Below are 14415 nucleotides of genomic sequence, written 5' to 3' on the forward strand. Positions count from 1 at the left end.
CAGCACCCAAGGTCAGAATCAAACCTGGGTCTCTGGTGCTGTGAGGCAGCAGCACTACCATCTGCACCATTGTGCCGTCCTAATATTCATCCTTCCCGTGTGAGAGCTTAGTCAGTAGCTGTGACCAGCGATCCCCGCACATTAACACTATCCTACACACACTGGGGACAATTTTACATTTATACCAAGCCAATTCACCTGCAAACCTGCATGTCTTTGGAGTGTGGGAGGAAGCCGAAGATCTCAGAGAAAACCCACGCAGGTCACGGGTAGAACGTACAAACTCCGTACAGACAGCACCCGTAGTCGGGATCGAACCTGGGCCTGGAACTTGTATATGGAATGGGTTCCTCTTCCTGCGTATGGCGTGCACAGATTAAAGTTGTAGGTCAACTTGTTCTATTTGATGTTTTATTTGTGCACGTCGGGTTGATTGCATTAGTCGAAACAGGGCGGACCGCGTTAAGGTTGCAATCTCCCACCCCACGGAATGGGTTGTAACTTAGGAAGAACTTTGGAGCATGTCCGCGCGCTGCCTACTCACATTCAGCCTGTGCCACCAGCACATTGGCATTCATTTTCCACTCTTCATCCCCTGCTTTCTCCGCTGATGCCAGGGACTTTAGCCCATAGTCCCGAGCCCCTTCGTTGTTGTCGAGCTCCAGGTAACTGCGTCCAATCTCATGGAACAGCCAAGTGCGCTCCAAGTTGGATTTGGCGAGAGGCTCCTTCTCTATCCAACTGTGTAAAACCAATGATAAAGTCGAATTTTGGTTAAAAATATAAGAAGATATTAAATTGGCTTCTGGGCTAGCTTACAGCTTATATTTAGTCTCAAATTAGGCTTGCCTCAGGTTGCGGTGTGTGAGATAATAAATACTATAACATTGTCTCCCAAGTGACAAGCAGAGAAGGAGCTAGAGTGATCTCTTTGATGTAAGATGTCGTAAACCAAGTGTCCTATGTTTATGAGGGAGGAGGTGACAAGAGAGGCGAAATCTCTTTAATGTATTGAAAGAGCAAGATGTCGTAAACCAAGTGTCCTATGTTTATGAGGGAGGAGGTGACAAGAGAGAAGCTAGACTGATCTAAGGGATTGTGACAAAATGCCTTTGATGTGATGCATTCTGTAGAAACTTATATTTTTCTGTACCTCTGACCATGACTAATGTCTGGAATGTGCTAAGGTGCAAAGAAACACTATATAATGCAATGTAATTCTGTTGTTCAGAGAAGTGGACTGAGGACAGTGAAGTGTCTACATTGGTCACTTGACTGGAGTTCTCCCTCCCTTCCATTGGCCGATAATAAGTAAAGTTTCGAACTGGTCTACCAAACAGTTTGTGTGTTGTCTGTTTATTAAGAAGCGAACCTGTTTAGTTGTTATGAAAGTAACTTTTTCACCAAGACAACCAAATGTAAATTGAAACTGCCGAGGAAAAGGGAATTCTTAAAAGTCACCATTAAAATAATGTGAAAACTAAACAGAAAATGCTGAAAGCACTCGACAGCATCTGTGGAAAGAGAAACAGGAGTCAATGTTTGAGGCTGAAGACCCTTCAGCAGGTTGGAAACGAGAGGGGACTAGTTCCAAATTAGAAGTGTACCACCTGTATAATTTCCTCTTTCCACAGATCCTGCCCGACCTGCTGAGTGTTTCCAACATTTTTGTCAGATTTCCAGCATCTGCAGTATTTTGGTTTTCATGTGACAATTAGAATTTGATGGAATGGGTAACCAGACCTTTGACATGCCCAGTGGGACCTTGGACCTAATCGGATTTCTTCAGCGTTCATATATCTATTGACCTCAGTCTGGAAAGTTACTAAGGCACTCATGGGCTTCTGACATCCAGTGACCAGAGATTCAGTCTCCTCTGACCAGACAAATCTCTCTTCACCTCAACCCTGTATGGCTGGTCATAATGGATAGGAGTAGAATTAGGCCATTCGGCCCATCAAGTCTACTCCGCCTTTCAATCCTGGCCGATCTATCTCTCCCTCCTAACCCCATTCTCCTGCCTTCTCCCCATAACCCCTGATGCCCGAATCTATCTATCTCTGCCTTAAAAATGCAACAACTACTTGGCCTGCACAGCCGTCTGTGGCAATGAATTCCACAGATTCACCACCCTCTGACTGAAGAAATTCCTCATCTCCTTCCTAAAGGAACGTCCAATAACTCTGAGGCTGTGACCTCTGGTCCTGGACTCTCCCACTAGTGGATACTTCCTCTCCACATCCACTCTATCCATTTGTAAACTGTCGACACTGTGCAGTCAAAGGGTGGGGGGGGGGGGTAGAGTGTCAACAGCCGTGCCTTATACTTACACCTCTGCTGCCTTTTCAAACTGGCCAGTCCTGGCGTAGATCCTGCCCATGTTGTCCAGGGCTCGTGATTTTCCGAGTTTGCTATCACTGTTTGCAGTTTAAAAGAGAACGTGAGGCGAGGTCGTCGATATCATTCTACAGTTAGTTCTCTACGCACGTTGGTTGCATGGGTGGGGGGTCCCCCCACCCTCGAGCTGTCGCCCTGCCACGAGACCGCGAGGGGCATTGGGGGAGGGGGGAGGGGTCCCTGCACTCCGCTGACCTGCTCGCTGTAGACACAGTGTCCCTGGGCAGCGACAACAACTATCTTGCATTGACGTCGCACAGCGCGTCAATAGAAGGTTCCCACTCACCCCACTGGTGGTCAGTCAGACAACACTGACCGTGAGGCCGGGGCTCCAGGGCTTGCAGCTCGCACTGCATGGTCACGAGGTTGGTGACTCGTGACATGCCGGGGTCAAAGGTGCCTTGGTACAGCGATATTCTTTGTTTTACATGTTTTGCATATATTCAAAGAGTCGCCACGTAACGGGGCATAGGTATTCATAGAAACACAGAAAATAGGTACAGGAGGAGGCCATTCGGCCCTTCGAGCCAGCACCGCCATTCATTGTGATCATGGCTGATCGTCCCCAATCAATAACCCGTGCCTGCCTTCACCCCATATCCCTTGACTACACTAGCCCCTAGAGCTCTATCTAACACTCTCTTAAATCCATCCAGTGACTTGGCCTCCACTGCCCTCTGTGGCAGGGAATTCCATAAATTCACAACTCTCTGGGTGAAAACGTTTTTTTCTCACCTCAGTCTTAAATGACCTCCCTTTATTCTAAGACTGTGGCCCCTGGTTCTGGACTCGCCCAAACATTGGGAACATTTTTTCTGCATCTAGCTTGACCAGTCCTTTTATAATTTTATATGTTTCTATAAGCTCCCCCCCCCTCATCCTTCTAAACTCCAGTGAACAGTCCCGAATTCAAAACAGTCCCGATGCTCCCTCTCCCCACACTGGCTCTCTTTATGTTCTCAGTGGAACCCCAGCCAGGTCTCAGCTTGTTCTCGGCTCTGCCCCCCTCCATCACGTCGGCCCCCTCTTTGCCCAAAACCCGGCCCCAGGCACTACCGCGGGTCACTCACTACTTCCTGGAGATGTGCAGGTCCTTCTCGTAGCTCTTCAGGGCCCCTTCCACGTCATCCAGCTCCACATGGGCATTGCCGATGGTGCTGTAGAGGTGGGCGAGGAACTCCATCTTGTTGGGGACCTCTCTCTCCGACCACCCTCTCAACGTGCTCACCAGCTCCAGCGCCATCGTCTTGCACTCCTCCGCCAGCCCGTCAGCAAACACTGAGCGTGGGTGGGAACAAGCGGTGAGTCCCGGCTCATGGTACCCGCTCACTCTCAACCCCCGTCCTTGCCTGATGTAGCCTTCCATCATAGAACCAGCCAGCATCATCAGAGACCCACACCACCCCTGGCCACGCTCTCATCTCACTCTGACTATCGGGAAGGAGGTACAGAAGTCCCTGTGAGACGTGCACCCCCCCCAAATGGAACCGGGAACCCAACGGGAGAGGGAAGCTGCCGTGCCCAGACCCTGCTCGTCTGGTCAGGAGGGGGAGGGCCGGAGGGCCGGTGAGCAGACCGGCTGCAGGAGGGAGTGCACGACCTCGATGGTCGAGTGGCCTGCTGGATGCCCTGCAGCAGCCTGGGGCTGGGCTGGACCGGGCACCGCTCCAACAGGCCGAGCACGTGGACCGGACGTGGCCTACAGCGGTGGACGACACCACGGCTAGCTTGACCAGGCCCAACCCAGCAACATCGCCATGACAACGGGCCTTCACGGTCAGGTCAAGAACTCTACACCTAAAACAACTGATGCCAAAGCTGGTTCTATATACGGCCTCAGATACTATTCCCATGCACGTATACTGTATCTATGACGTGCTTATGGACAGTGACACTTGTATTGAACTGTGCACAAAAATACATTTCACTGGACCTCGGTACACGCAACAATAAAATACTGTCGAAAGCCGTGACCAACTGGTTCACGAACAGCTTCTTCCCAACAACCATCAGGCTCTTGAACACAACACAACACCAACCTCAATTTCTTGGTTTCTTGGTTTCTTGGACCTCCAAAATATTCCAAATGGAATTTAAACTGGAGGTGGTGGAGGGAGGACTTAAGCCAGAAAGGGTTTTTGGGAAGATAGAGCTACCTTGAATTTAGTTGCATCTGGTTGGGTAACTATGGTAGGGTGAATATTATCAATAGTGAACGATAGATTGTCTTTGGCTGCTCTAAGGAGTTTGGGGTTTGCACTAGTATCAGGGTTATTAATTTATTGATTTTTAAAAAAATAACATATTATCTGTGTGCACTGTGTTTACAGGCCTGTTATGTTGCTGCAAGTAAGAATGGGCTTGTACATTCTGGAGTGTAGAAGGATGAGAGGGCATCTCATTGAAACATATAAGATTGTTAAGGGCTTGGACACGCTAGAGGCAGGAAACATGTTCCCGATGTTGGGGGAGTCCAGAACTAAGGGCCACAGTTTAAGAATAAGGAGTAAGCCATTTAGAACGGAGACGAGGAAACACTTTTTCTCACAGAGAGTGGTGAGTCTGTGGAATTCTCTGTCTCAGAGGGCGGTGGAGGCAGGTTCCCTGGATGCTTTCAAGAGAGAGCTAGATAGGGCTCTTAAAAATAGCGGAGTCAGGGGATATGGGGAGAAGGCATGAACGGGGTACTGATTGTGGATGATCAGCCATAATCACATTGATTAGCGGTGCTGGCTCGAAGGGCCAAATGGCCTACTCCTGCACCTATTGTCTATTGAGATGTTATGGTGACCAAAGAGGTGTTGGCCCTGGATGACTGGTCAGATGTAGTATAGTCCAGGGTGCTTCAGTTTTGGGGATGGTGCCGTTGACCCTAACCCACCCTTGACTGGACCCCACTCGGCCTCACGTACAGACATCGATATCCAGCATTCGCTTGAGGATGAAGACTGTTTCCTCGGTCTCCCGGTTGCTTTTCCAGCTGTGTTCCTTCAGCCTCTGCTCGCGCTCTCTGGCAAAGATGGGCTTCTGCTGCCTCCAGAACTCGGTGCGCGTGTCGAGGAAGGAGATCCCGCTCATTATCATGTCCTGGATCGTTCCTCCGTAATCCGTGTTTGTCCTCACCAGCTCTGGATTCGGCACACAAATGGGAAAAATGGGAGAGAGCTCACAACTTGCTACCTGCTCCATCCAACAAGGTGCCATTACAAAGCCCCACAAGGCCCCACACTACACAAGAACATGCCTGGACAGAGTGGACGTGGAGAGGATGTGTCCACTGGTGGGAGAGTCTAGGACCAGAGGCCGTAGCCACAGAATAAAAGGACGTATCTTTAGAATGGAGATGAGGGGGAATTGTTTTAGTCAGAGGGTGGTGAATCTGTGGAATTCATTGCCACAGACGGCTGTGGAGGTCGTCAATGGGTATTTTTAAACTGGAGGTTGACAGATTCTTGATTAGTGCGGGTGTCAGGGTATATGGGGAGAAGGCAGGAGAATGGGGTTAGGAGGGAGAGATAGATCAGCCACGATTGAATTGTGGAGTAGACTTGATGGGCCGAATGGCCTAATTCTGCTCCTGGAACTTATGAGCGTGTGTAAGGAGTGAGCCAGTGTTACACAGCACAATACTGTGACACAGACGGGGAGGAGTGGGGGGGTTAAATTTAGCTCGGCCCTTGTGGGAACCCTGAGAATCAACTGTATTGTGAATGTTGGGACAGAAAATCAGCACCTTCTAACACCAGCAGAAACAAGGAACTGCAGATGCTGGTTTACAAAAGAGGACACAAAGTGCTGGAGTAACTCAGCAGGTTCAGTTTAGTTTATTGTCACGTGTACCGAGGTACAGTGAGCAGGTCAGGCAGCATCTCCGGAGAACACGGATAGGCGATGTTTCTGGATGGGACCCTTCCGAAACGTGTCCTATCTATGTTTTCCAGAGATGCTGTCTGCACACTGAGTTACTCCAGTCCTTCCAACACCACCTTGTTAGTGCTTGGGGGATTTTAATAGTGAAGAGAAACAAGACGATTGTGACTCTCCCTCGTACTTTGAGGATGCCTTTACCTGCTACCTTCCTGAATTGTATGGAGAGGTGACTACTGTGGGGTTCTCTCGCTCTGCAGTGTCCCTACCTGCCCTGCCCCGGCTACACACAGAGTTTACTAAGTGATCAATCAAGAACATACTGTAGGTTTAAGTTGAGGGGGGAAGGATTCAATGGGAACCTCAGGGAAATTGTTCTTATACCAAGGGTGGTAGGTGTATGGAACGAGCTGCCAGAGGAAGTAGTTGAGGCAGGTACTATCACAATGTTTAAAAAACATTTGGATAGTTACATGGATAGTAAATGTTTAGAGTGATATGGGCCAAACACAGGCAGGTGGGACTAGTGTAGATGGGGCATGTTGGGCGGCATGGGCAAGTTGGGCCGAAGGGCCTGTTTCCGTGCTATATGACTATGTGGCTCTATGGCAGGGGTCGGCAACCTAGGGCCCCCGGGCCGAATGCGGCCCGTAACCTGAAATCATCCGGCCTGCAGGTGGAATTTCCCCCCTGTAATCCTCCGGCCCGCCGAGCGCCGAGCTCTGGCCGTACCGCATCCTGCGCAAAGCCGCCGGCACGGCCACGCACCTTCTGTCAACACGTTTAATAAAGAACTGCAGACGCTGGAAAAATCAAAGGTAGAAAAAAATGGTAGAGAAACTCTGCTGCGGGTGAGGCATGCAAGGATTGTGTGAGGCTGCCTCACCCACAGAGTTCCTCCAGCATTTTTGTCTACCTTCTGTGAACACGTGATTTGATGCCTGCCATCCGGGGTGGGATAGATGTGGCCTGCCATCCGCTCACACACATGTGTCCCGGCCCCAGTGCGGAACAAGGTTGCCAACCCCAGCTCTGCAACTGTGAGGGGCCGCAGCCTACCCTTGTCCTGCAGCAGTTTCTCCAGGTATTCCTTGTCTCCGTACAGCTCCCCCAGCAGCACTTTCACCGTCTTGTTGGTCTTGGGTTCCTCCTGCTCCTGTTTCTTTTGCTGCTGCTGCTTCAGGTTTAGTTTCTGGCGGCGCAGTTGAGATTTGGTTTTTGGGACCGGTTTCTTTGTGAGAAATAGAGAGGGAGAGAAGAATAAGGAGTACGCCATTTAGAACGCAGACGAGGAAACACTATTTCTCACAGAGAGTGGTGAGTCTGTGGAATTCTCTGCATCAGAGGGCGGTGGGGGCAGGTTCTCTGGATGCTTTCAAGAGAGAGCTAGATAGGGCTCTTAAAGATAGCGGAGTCAGGGGATATGGGGGGAAGGCAGGAACGGGGTACTGGTTGTGGATGATCAGCCATGATCACATTGAATGGCAGTGCTGGCTCGAAGGGCCGAATGGCCTACTCCTGCACCTATTGTCTATTGCCTTTAAGAGTTTAGTTCAGTTCAATTTAATGTCAGGTGCATCGAAGTACAGTGAGAAGCTTTTGTCGGTCAGATCAGTTGCAGGGATAATGAGCATGGCCTTGCATGTGAGACAAATACTCTCCACTTCCCTCCCCTACCCCCTCACCTCCACCTTCTCCCTCACCTTACGTGCTGCATCATTGTTCTATCGGAGGCATATGACAATAAAACACTCTTGATTCTTGGTAGATACAACTCTTGATTCAAGGTAGACACTAAATGCTGGAGTAACTCAGCGGGTGAGGCAGCCTCTATGGAGAGAAGGACTTGGCGACCCTTCCTGAACCAGGGGCCACAGCTTAAGAATAATGGGTAAGCCATTTAGAACGGTGATGAGGAAACACTTTTTCATACCGAGGGTTGTGAATCTGTGCAATTCTCTGCCTCAGAAGACAGTGAAGGCCAATTCTCCGGATGCTTTCAAGAGAGAGTTAGATAGAGCTCTTAAAGACAATAGACAATAGGTGCAGGCCATTCGGCCCTTTGAGCCAGCATCGCCATTCAATGTGATCATCCCCAATCAGTACCCCGTTCCCGCCTTCTCCCCATATCCCGACTCCGCTATCTGTAAGAGCCCTATCTAGCTCTCTCTTGAAAGTATCCAGAGAACCGGCCTCCAACGCCACCTCTGAGGCAGAGAATTCCACAGACTCACAACTCTCTGTGTGAAAACGTGTTTCCTCATCTACGTTCTAAATGGCTTAAATAAGATAACGGAGTCGGGGGATATGGGGAGAAGGCAGGAACGGGGTACTGATTGGGGATGATCAGCCATGATCACTGTGAATGGCGGTGCTGGCTCGAAGGGCCGAATTGTCTATAACGTGTTCAACTCTGTGAAGCTTTGATGCAGCAACTCACCTCTTCCCGTCTGTAAAAGAAGGACAGGTCACCTTTAGTTTCCAGCCTGACTGAGGAAGGGCCTGTGTGAACAATCATTAAATGAGTTAGTGTCTTCACCTTGTGAGCAACTACACAAGTCATAAGATCATAAGTGTGTAGGAAAGAGCTGCAGATGCTGGTTTAAATCGAAGGTAGACACAAAATGCTGGAGTAACTCAGCGGGACAGAAGAAGGGTCTTGACCCGAAACGTCACCCATTCCTTCTCTCCAGAGATGCTGCCTGACCCGCTGAGTTACTCCAGCATTTTGTGTCTACCATAAGATCATTCAAGAGAGGCTTTCAAGAGAGAGCTAAATTAAATTAAATTAAATTTCTTTATTTATATAGCACATTTTTAGTCAACTTGCATTGACCCCAAAGTGCTTCACATAATTACATCCACACACACAGGCAAAGGTGGGTGAAGTGTCTTGCCCAAGGACACAACGACAGTATGCACTCCAAGCGGGATTCGAACCAGCTACCTTCCGGTTGCCAGCCGAACACTTAGCCCATTGTGCCATCTGTCGTCCACAGCTAGATAGGGCTCTTAAAAATAGCGGAGTCAGGGGATATGGGGAGAAGGCAGGAATGGGGTACTGATTGGGGATGATCAGCCATGATCACATTGAATGGTGGTGCTGGCTCGAAGGGCCAAATGGCCTACTCCTGCACCTATTGTCTATCGTATGTGATAGGTCAAATTAGGCCATTCAGCCCATCGTCTACTTTGCCATTCAATCATGGCTGATCTACAGGTATCTCCCCCTCCTAACCCTATTCTCCTGCCTTCTCCCCATAACCCCTGACACCCCGTACTAATCAAGAATCTATCTATCTCTGCCTTAAATATATCCACTGCCTTGGCCTCCACAGCCTTGTGTGGCAAAGAATTCCACAGATTCGCCACCAGGAAGTCAGGAAACAAGCTAAGCAGATCCCGTCTGGTTTGTTGAGTTTAATCTCCTACACCCAGACAAACAGAGTAAACATAAATGCAACCCATTGTTCATTACACCGCCATGAGTTTAGTCCTGCTGTCTGGCTAGTTGAGTTGAGTTTATTGTCATGTGTACCGAGGTACAGTGAAGCTTTTGCAGTCATAGTCATGCTTTGGACATTTGGACAGGTGTACGGACAGGAGTGGTTTAGAGGACTATGGGCCAAATGCAAGCAAATGGAACTTGTCCAGTATGCTAAATTGGTCAGCATGGGCAAGGTGGGCTGAAGGGCCAGTTTCTTTCTCTGCGAGACAGATGCACGACTATGACTTTAGAAGAAACACTTTGATCTTCTGCTGCCCAGATTCTCATTTCATCCACCAAACTTTGATCAACCTTCCAATAGACAATAGAGAGGGAGCGGGAGAGGAAGAGGGAGGGGGGGGATGGAGGGGAGGGAGAGGGGGAGCGGGGGAGAGGGGAGAGGGGAGAGGGGAGAGAGGGGGAGAGGGGTAGCATTGCGGGGAGAGGGGCGGAGAGGGGGATTGAGGGGAGGAGGGGGGAAGAGGGAGAGAGGGGGAGAGGGGAAGGGGAGAGCGGGAGAGGGGGAAGGGGAGGGGGAGGGAGGGGAGGGGGAGGGGGACGGGGCGAGGGGAGGGGGAGGGGGAGGGGATGGGAGGGGGAGGCGGACGGGGAGGGGCGTAGAGACGGCGACGAGAGGGGAGGGGGAGAGAGGGCGAGAGGGAGAGAGGAGAGGAAGAGAGGGAGAGAGGGATGAGAGGGAGAGAGGAGGAGAGGGAAGAGAGGATAAGAGAGGGAGAGAGGGAGAGAGACGGAGAGGAATTAGACGGGGAGAGAGAGGGAGAGAGAGGGAGGGAGAGGGAGAGGGAGAGGAGGAGAGGAGAGGATGAGGGGAGAGGGAGAGGGAGAGGGAGGGGTAGAGTGGAGAGGGAGATGGAGAGGGAGAGGGAGAGGGGGAGCGGGGAGAGGGGGAGAGGGGGAGAGAGAGGGGGAGAGGGGGAGAGGGGGAGAGGGGGAGACGGGGAGCGGGGGAGAGGGGGAGAGGGGGAGAGGGGGAGAGAGGAAGAGTGTACTCTTGTACCAACACATGTACTCACTCCCCACGGAGTTGTCGATGGCCTCCCGGGCCTTCTGGATTCCCAGCCGGAACAAGTGATCATCCGGACGGAGCTTCTGGCCTCGATGATAGAAAATCAACGCAAGTTCAAACTCACCCTTCGCATACAGGCTCTCGGCTTTACGGTAAACACCCTAAAAGACGAAAGGTAGACTGAAAAGTCATACTTTATTCATTTAAAATTTGCCCATAGTTTTAGTAGGCATTGAGCATAGGATTTGCAATAATAGAATTGTAAATATATAAACATTTATTGCAATAGATTGATATAGATTTTAATATAAAGACAGGATTTGCAGAACATTTGTGACAATCCGTGGGGAATTTTGTGTTATTTAACCGATTTCTGGCGTTGAACGATAACAGAGGGGACCGCTTTGACGTGGGTCATGATGGAAGCAAACACGAGACATGTCAGAAGGAACTGCAGATGCTGGTTTAAAACGAAGATAGGCACTAAAAGCTGGAGTAACTCAGCGGGTCAGGCAGCATCTCTGGAGAAAAGGAATGGGTGATGTTTCGGGTGGAGACCCTTCTTCAATCTGAGAGTCAGGGGAAAGGGAAATGAGAGATATAGAACAAAGTGCATACTGTCGTTGTGTCCTTGGGCAAGACACTTCACCCACCTTTGCCTGTGTGTGTGGATGTAATTATGTAAAGCACTTTGGGGTCAATGCAAGTTGACTAAAAATGTGCTATATAAATAAAGAAATTTAATTTAATTTAAATGAATGAAAGATATGCAAAAAATGTAAGGATGATAAAGGAAAGAGGCCGTTGTTAGCTGTTTGCTGGGTGAGAACGAGAAGCTGGTGTGACTTGACACACTGAACTTTTATTTCCTGTTCTGTATTATGTTTACATATTCTGTTGTGCTGTTTCATTGTCCTATCTGGGACACATGACAATAAAACTCTCTTGACTCTTGAGTCTTGTGTCCAGGGGGGGGAGGGATGGAGAGAGAGGGAATGCAGGGGTTACTTGAAGTTAGATTCATCAAACTCATACCACTGGGCTGTAAGCTGCCCAAGCGAAATATGAGATGCTGCTGCTCCAATTTCCATTTAGCCTCACTCTGACAATGGGGGAGGCCAAGGGCAGAAACGTCAGTGTGAGAACAGGACGGGGAATTAAAGTGTTTAGTAACCGGGAGATCAGGTTGGTCCAAGTGGACTGAGCGAAGGCGTTCAGCAAAACGATCGCCCAGTCTACGTTACTTGTCTAATGCAGTGAGTGGTTAGATTCTGCGTTGCACTGCCTTAGAGGGCGGTTCACAATAGATCAGAGTCATTACGCCAACATGACCGGCACAGTGACGCAGTTGTAGAGGTGCTGCCTCACAGCGCCAGAGGCCCGGGTTCCACCCTGACTATGGTTGCTGTCTGTACGGAGTTTGTACGCTCTCCCTGTGACCGTGTGGGTTTTCTACGGAATCCCTAATTTCCTCCTACACTCCAAAGGTTTGTAGGTTAATTGGCTTGGTATAACTGCAATTGCAAAATTGTCCCCAGTGTGTGTAGGATAACGCTAGCGTGCGGGGATCGCTGATTGGCGCGGACTCAGTCTATCTCTAAATTAAACAAAAAATCAAAACAAGGCTTTCAGAGGGAAAGAGCTTCATCGTTTGAAAGTAAAAACCGTGAGGTTAGTAGATTAGTTGTGTTCTTTCGGAGAGTTGGCTCCCACCATCGAAGGGATTTATTGAAGTCGCTGCCTCAAAAAGGCAGCCAGCATCATCAGAGACCCACACCATCCTGGCCACACACTCATTTCCCCACTGCCAGCGGGAAGAAGGTACAGGAGTGAAAACTGTAACATCCAGGTTCAGGACCAGCTTCTTCCCCACAGCCATCAGGCTATTAAACACAACATCAAACAAACTCTGAACAATAACAGTCTATTCTTACTATTGCACTTTATCTGTTTATTTATTGTGTATATATATGTGGTCTATGGTCTATAGACACACTGAACTTTTATCTCCTGTTCTGTATTATGTTTACATATTCTGTTGTGCTGCAGCAAGCAAGAATTTAATTGTCCTATCTGGGACACATGACAATAAAACTCTCTTGACTCTTGAGTCTTGTGTCTAGAGAATGATTTAAATCCCGAATGGATGAGAGGACTGGCCAATTTGCCTTCCCTTGGGCTAATTGTTGGAGTAAGCTGTTGAATAGCCAAATCAGATTGTAAACTGGACCAAAACTCCCTAATGGACTTTGTATTAAAGTGTGGCTGAGAAAGGATTACAGTTTGAGGTGAGATGTTTGGTCTTGTCAGAGTAACAGTTTGTGTGTCTCAGGATTCTCAGACTGAATGTATGTTGGAGATTTGGAGAGTAATGAGCTAAGGTTATGTAAGGAAACATAGAAATAGAAAATAGGTGCAGGAGTAGGCCATTCGGCCCTTCGAGCCTGCACTGCCATTCAATATGATCATGGCTGATCATCCAACTCAGTATCCTGTACCTGCCTTCTCTCCATACCCCCTGATCCCTTTAGCCACAAGGGCCACATCTAACTCCCTCTTGAATATAGCCAATGAACTGGCCTCAACTACCTTCTGTGGCAGAGAATTCCAGAGATTCACCACTATCTGTGTGAAAAATGTTTTCCTCATCTCGGTCCTAAAAGATTTCCCCCTTATCCTTAAACTGTGACCCCTTGTTCTGGACTTCCCCAACATCGGGAACAATCTTCCTGCATCTAGCCTGTCCAACCCCTTAAGAATTTTGTAACTTTCTATAAGATCCCCCCTCAATCTTCTAAATTCTAGCGAGTACAAGCCAAGTCTATCCAGTCTTTCTTCATATGAAAGTCCTGACATCCCAGGAATCAGTCTGGTGAACCTTCTCTGTATTCCCTCTATGGCAAGAACGTCTTTCCTCAGATTAGGAGACCAAAACTGTACGCAATACTCCATGTGTGGTCTCACCAAGACCCTGTACAACTGCAGTAGAACCTCCCTGCTCCTATACTCAAATCCTTTTGCTATGAATGCTAACATACCATTCACTTTCTTCACTGCCTGCTGCACGTGCATGCCTACTTTTAATGACTGGTGTACCATGACACCCAGGTCTCGTTGCATCTCCCCTTTTCCTAATCGGCCACCATTCAGATAATAGTCTACTTTCCTGTTTTTGCCACCAAAGTGGATAACCTCACCTTTACCCACATTATACTGCATCTGCCATGCATTTGCCCACTCACCCAGCCTATCCAAGTCACCTTGCAGCCTCCTAGCATCTTCCTCACAGCTAACACTGCCCCCCCCAGCTTCGTGTCATCCGCAAACTTGGAGATGTTGCATTCAATTCCCTCGTCCATATCATTAATATATATTGTAAATAGCTGGGGTCCCAGCACTGAGCCTTGCGGTACCCCACTAGTCACTGCCTGCCATTGTGAAAAGGACCCGTTTACTCCTACTCTTTGCTTCCTGTCTGCCAGCCAGTTCTCTATCCACATCAATACTGAACCCCCAATACCATGTGCTTTAAGTTTGTATACTAATCTCTTATGTGGGACCTTGTCGAAAGCCTTCTGAAAGTCCAGATATAACACATCCACTGGTTCTCCCTTATCCACTCTACTAGTTACATCGA

At 49.0% G+C, this 14415-nt stretch overlaps 1 protein-coding gene across 1 annotated transcript in view; it reads right to left on the bottom strand.

Annotated features, from left to right (window-relative positions):
• The window catches only part of odad4 (outer dynein arm docking complex subunit 4), a 48469-nt gene that overhangs the window by 29522 nt on the left and 4532 nt on the right, over window positions 1-14415 (bottom strand). The window contains exons 3-9 of the mRNA XM_033034987.1: window positions 10786-10939; window positions 8705-8766; window positions 7324-7495; window positions 5310-5525; window positions 3468-3675; window positions 2331-2417; window positions 545-741 (exon numbers count right to left, since the gene is read on the bottom strand). Coding sequence (XP_032890878.1) covers window positions 545-741; window positions 2331-2417; window positions 3468-3675; window positions 5310-5525; window positions 7324-7495; window positions 8705-8766; window positions 10786-10939 — 1096 coding nt within the window. The remainder of the gene's footprint in view (window positions 1-544; window positions 742-2330; window positions 2418-3467; window positions 3676-5309; window positions 5526-7323; window positions 7496-8704; window positions 8767-10785; window positions 10940-14415) is intronic.

The sequence above is a fragment of the Amblyraja radiata genome, chromosome 16 (genome assembly GCF_010909765.2).
Source record: "Amblyraja radiata isolate CabotCenter1 chromosome 16, sAmbRad1.1.pri, whole genome shotgun sequence".
In the NCBI taxonomy this organism is placed as follows: domain Eukaryota; kingdom Metazoa; phylum Chordata; class Chondrichthyes; order Rajiformes; family Rajidae; genus Amblyraja; species Amblyraja radiata.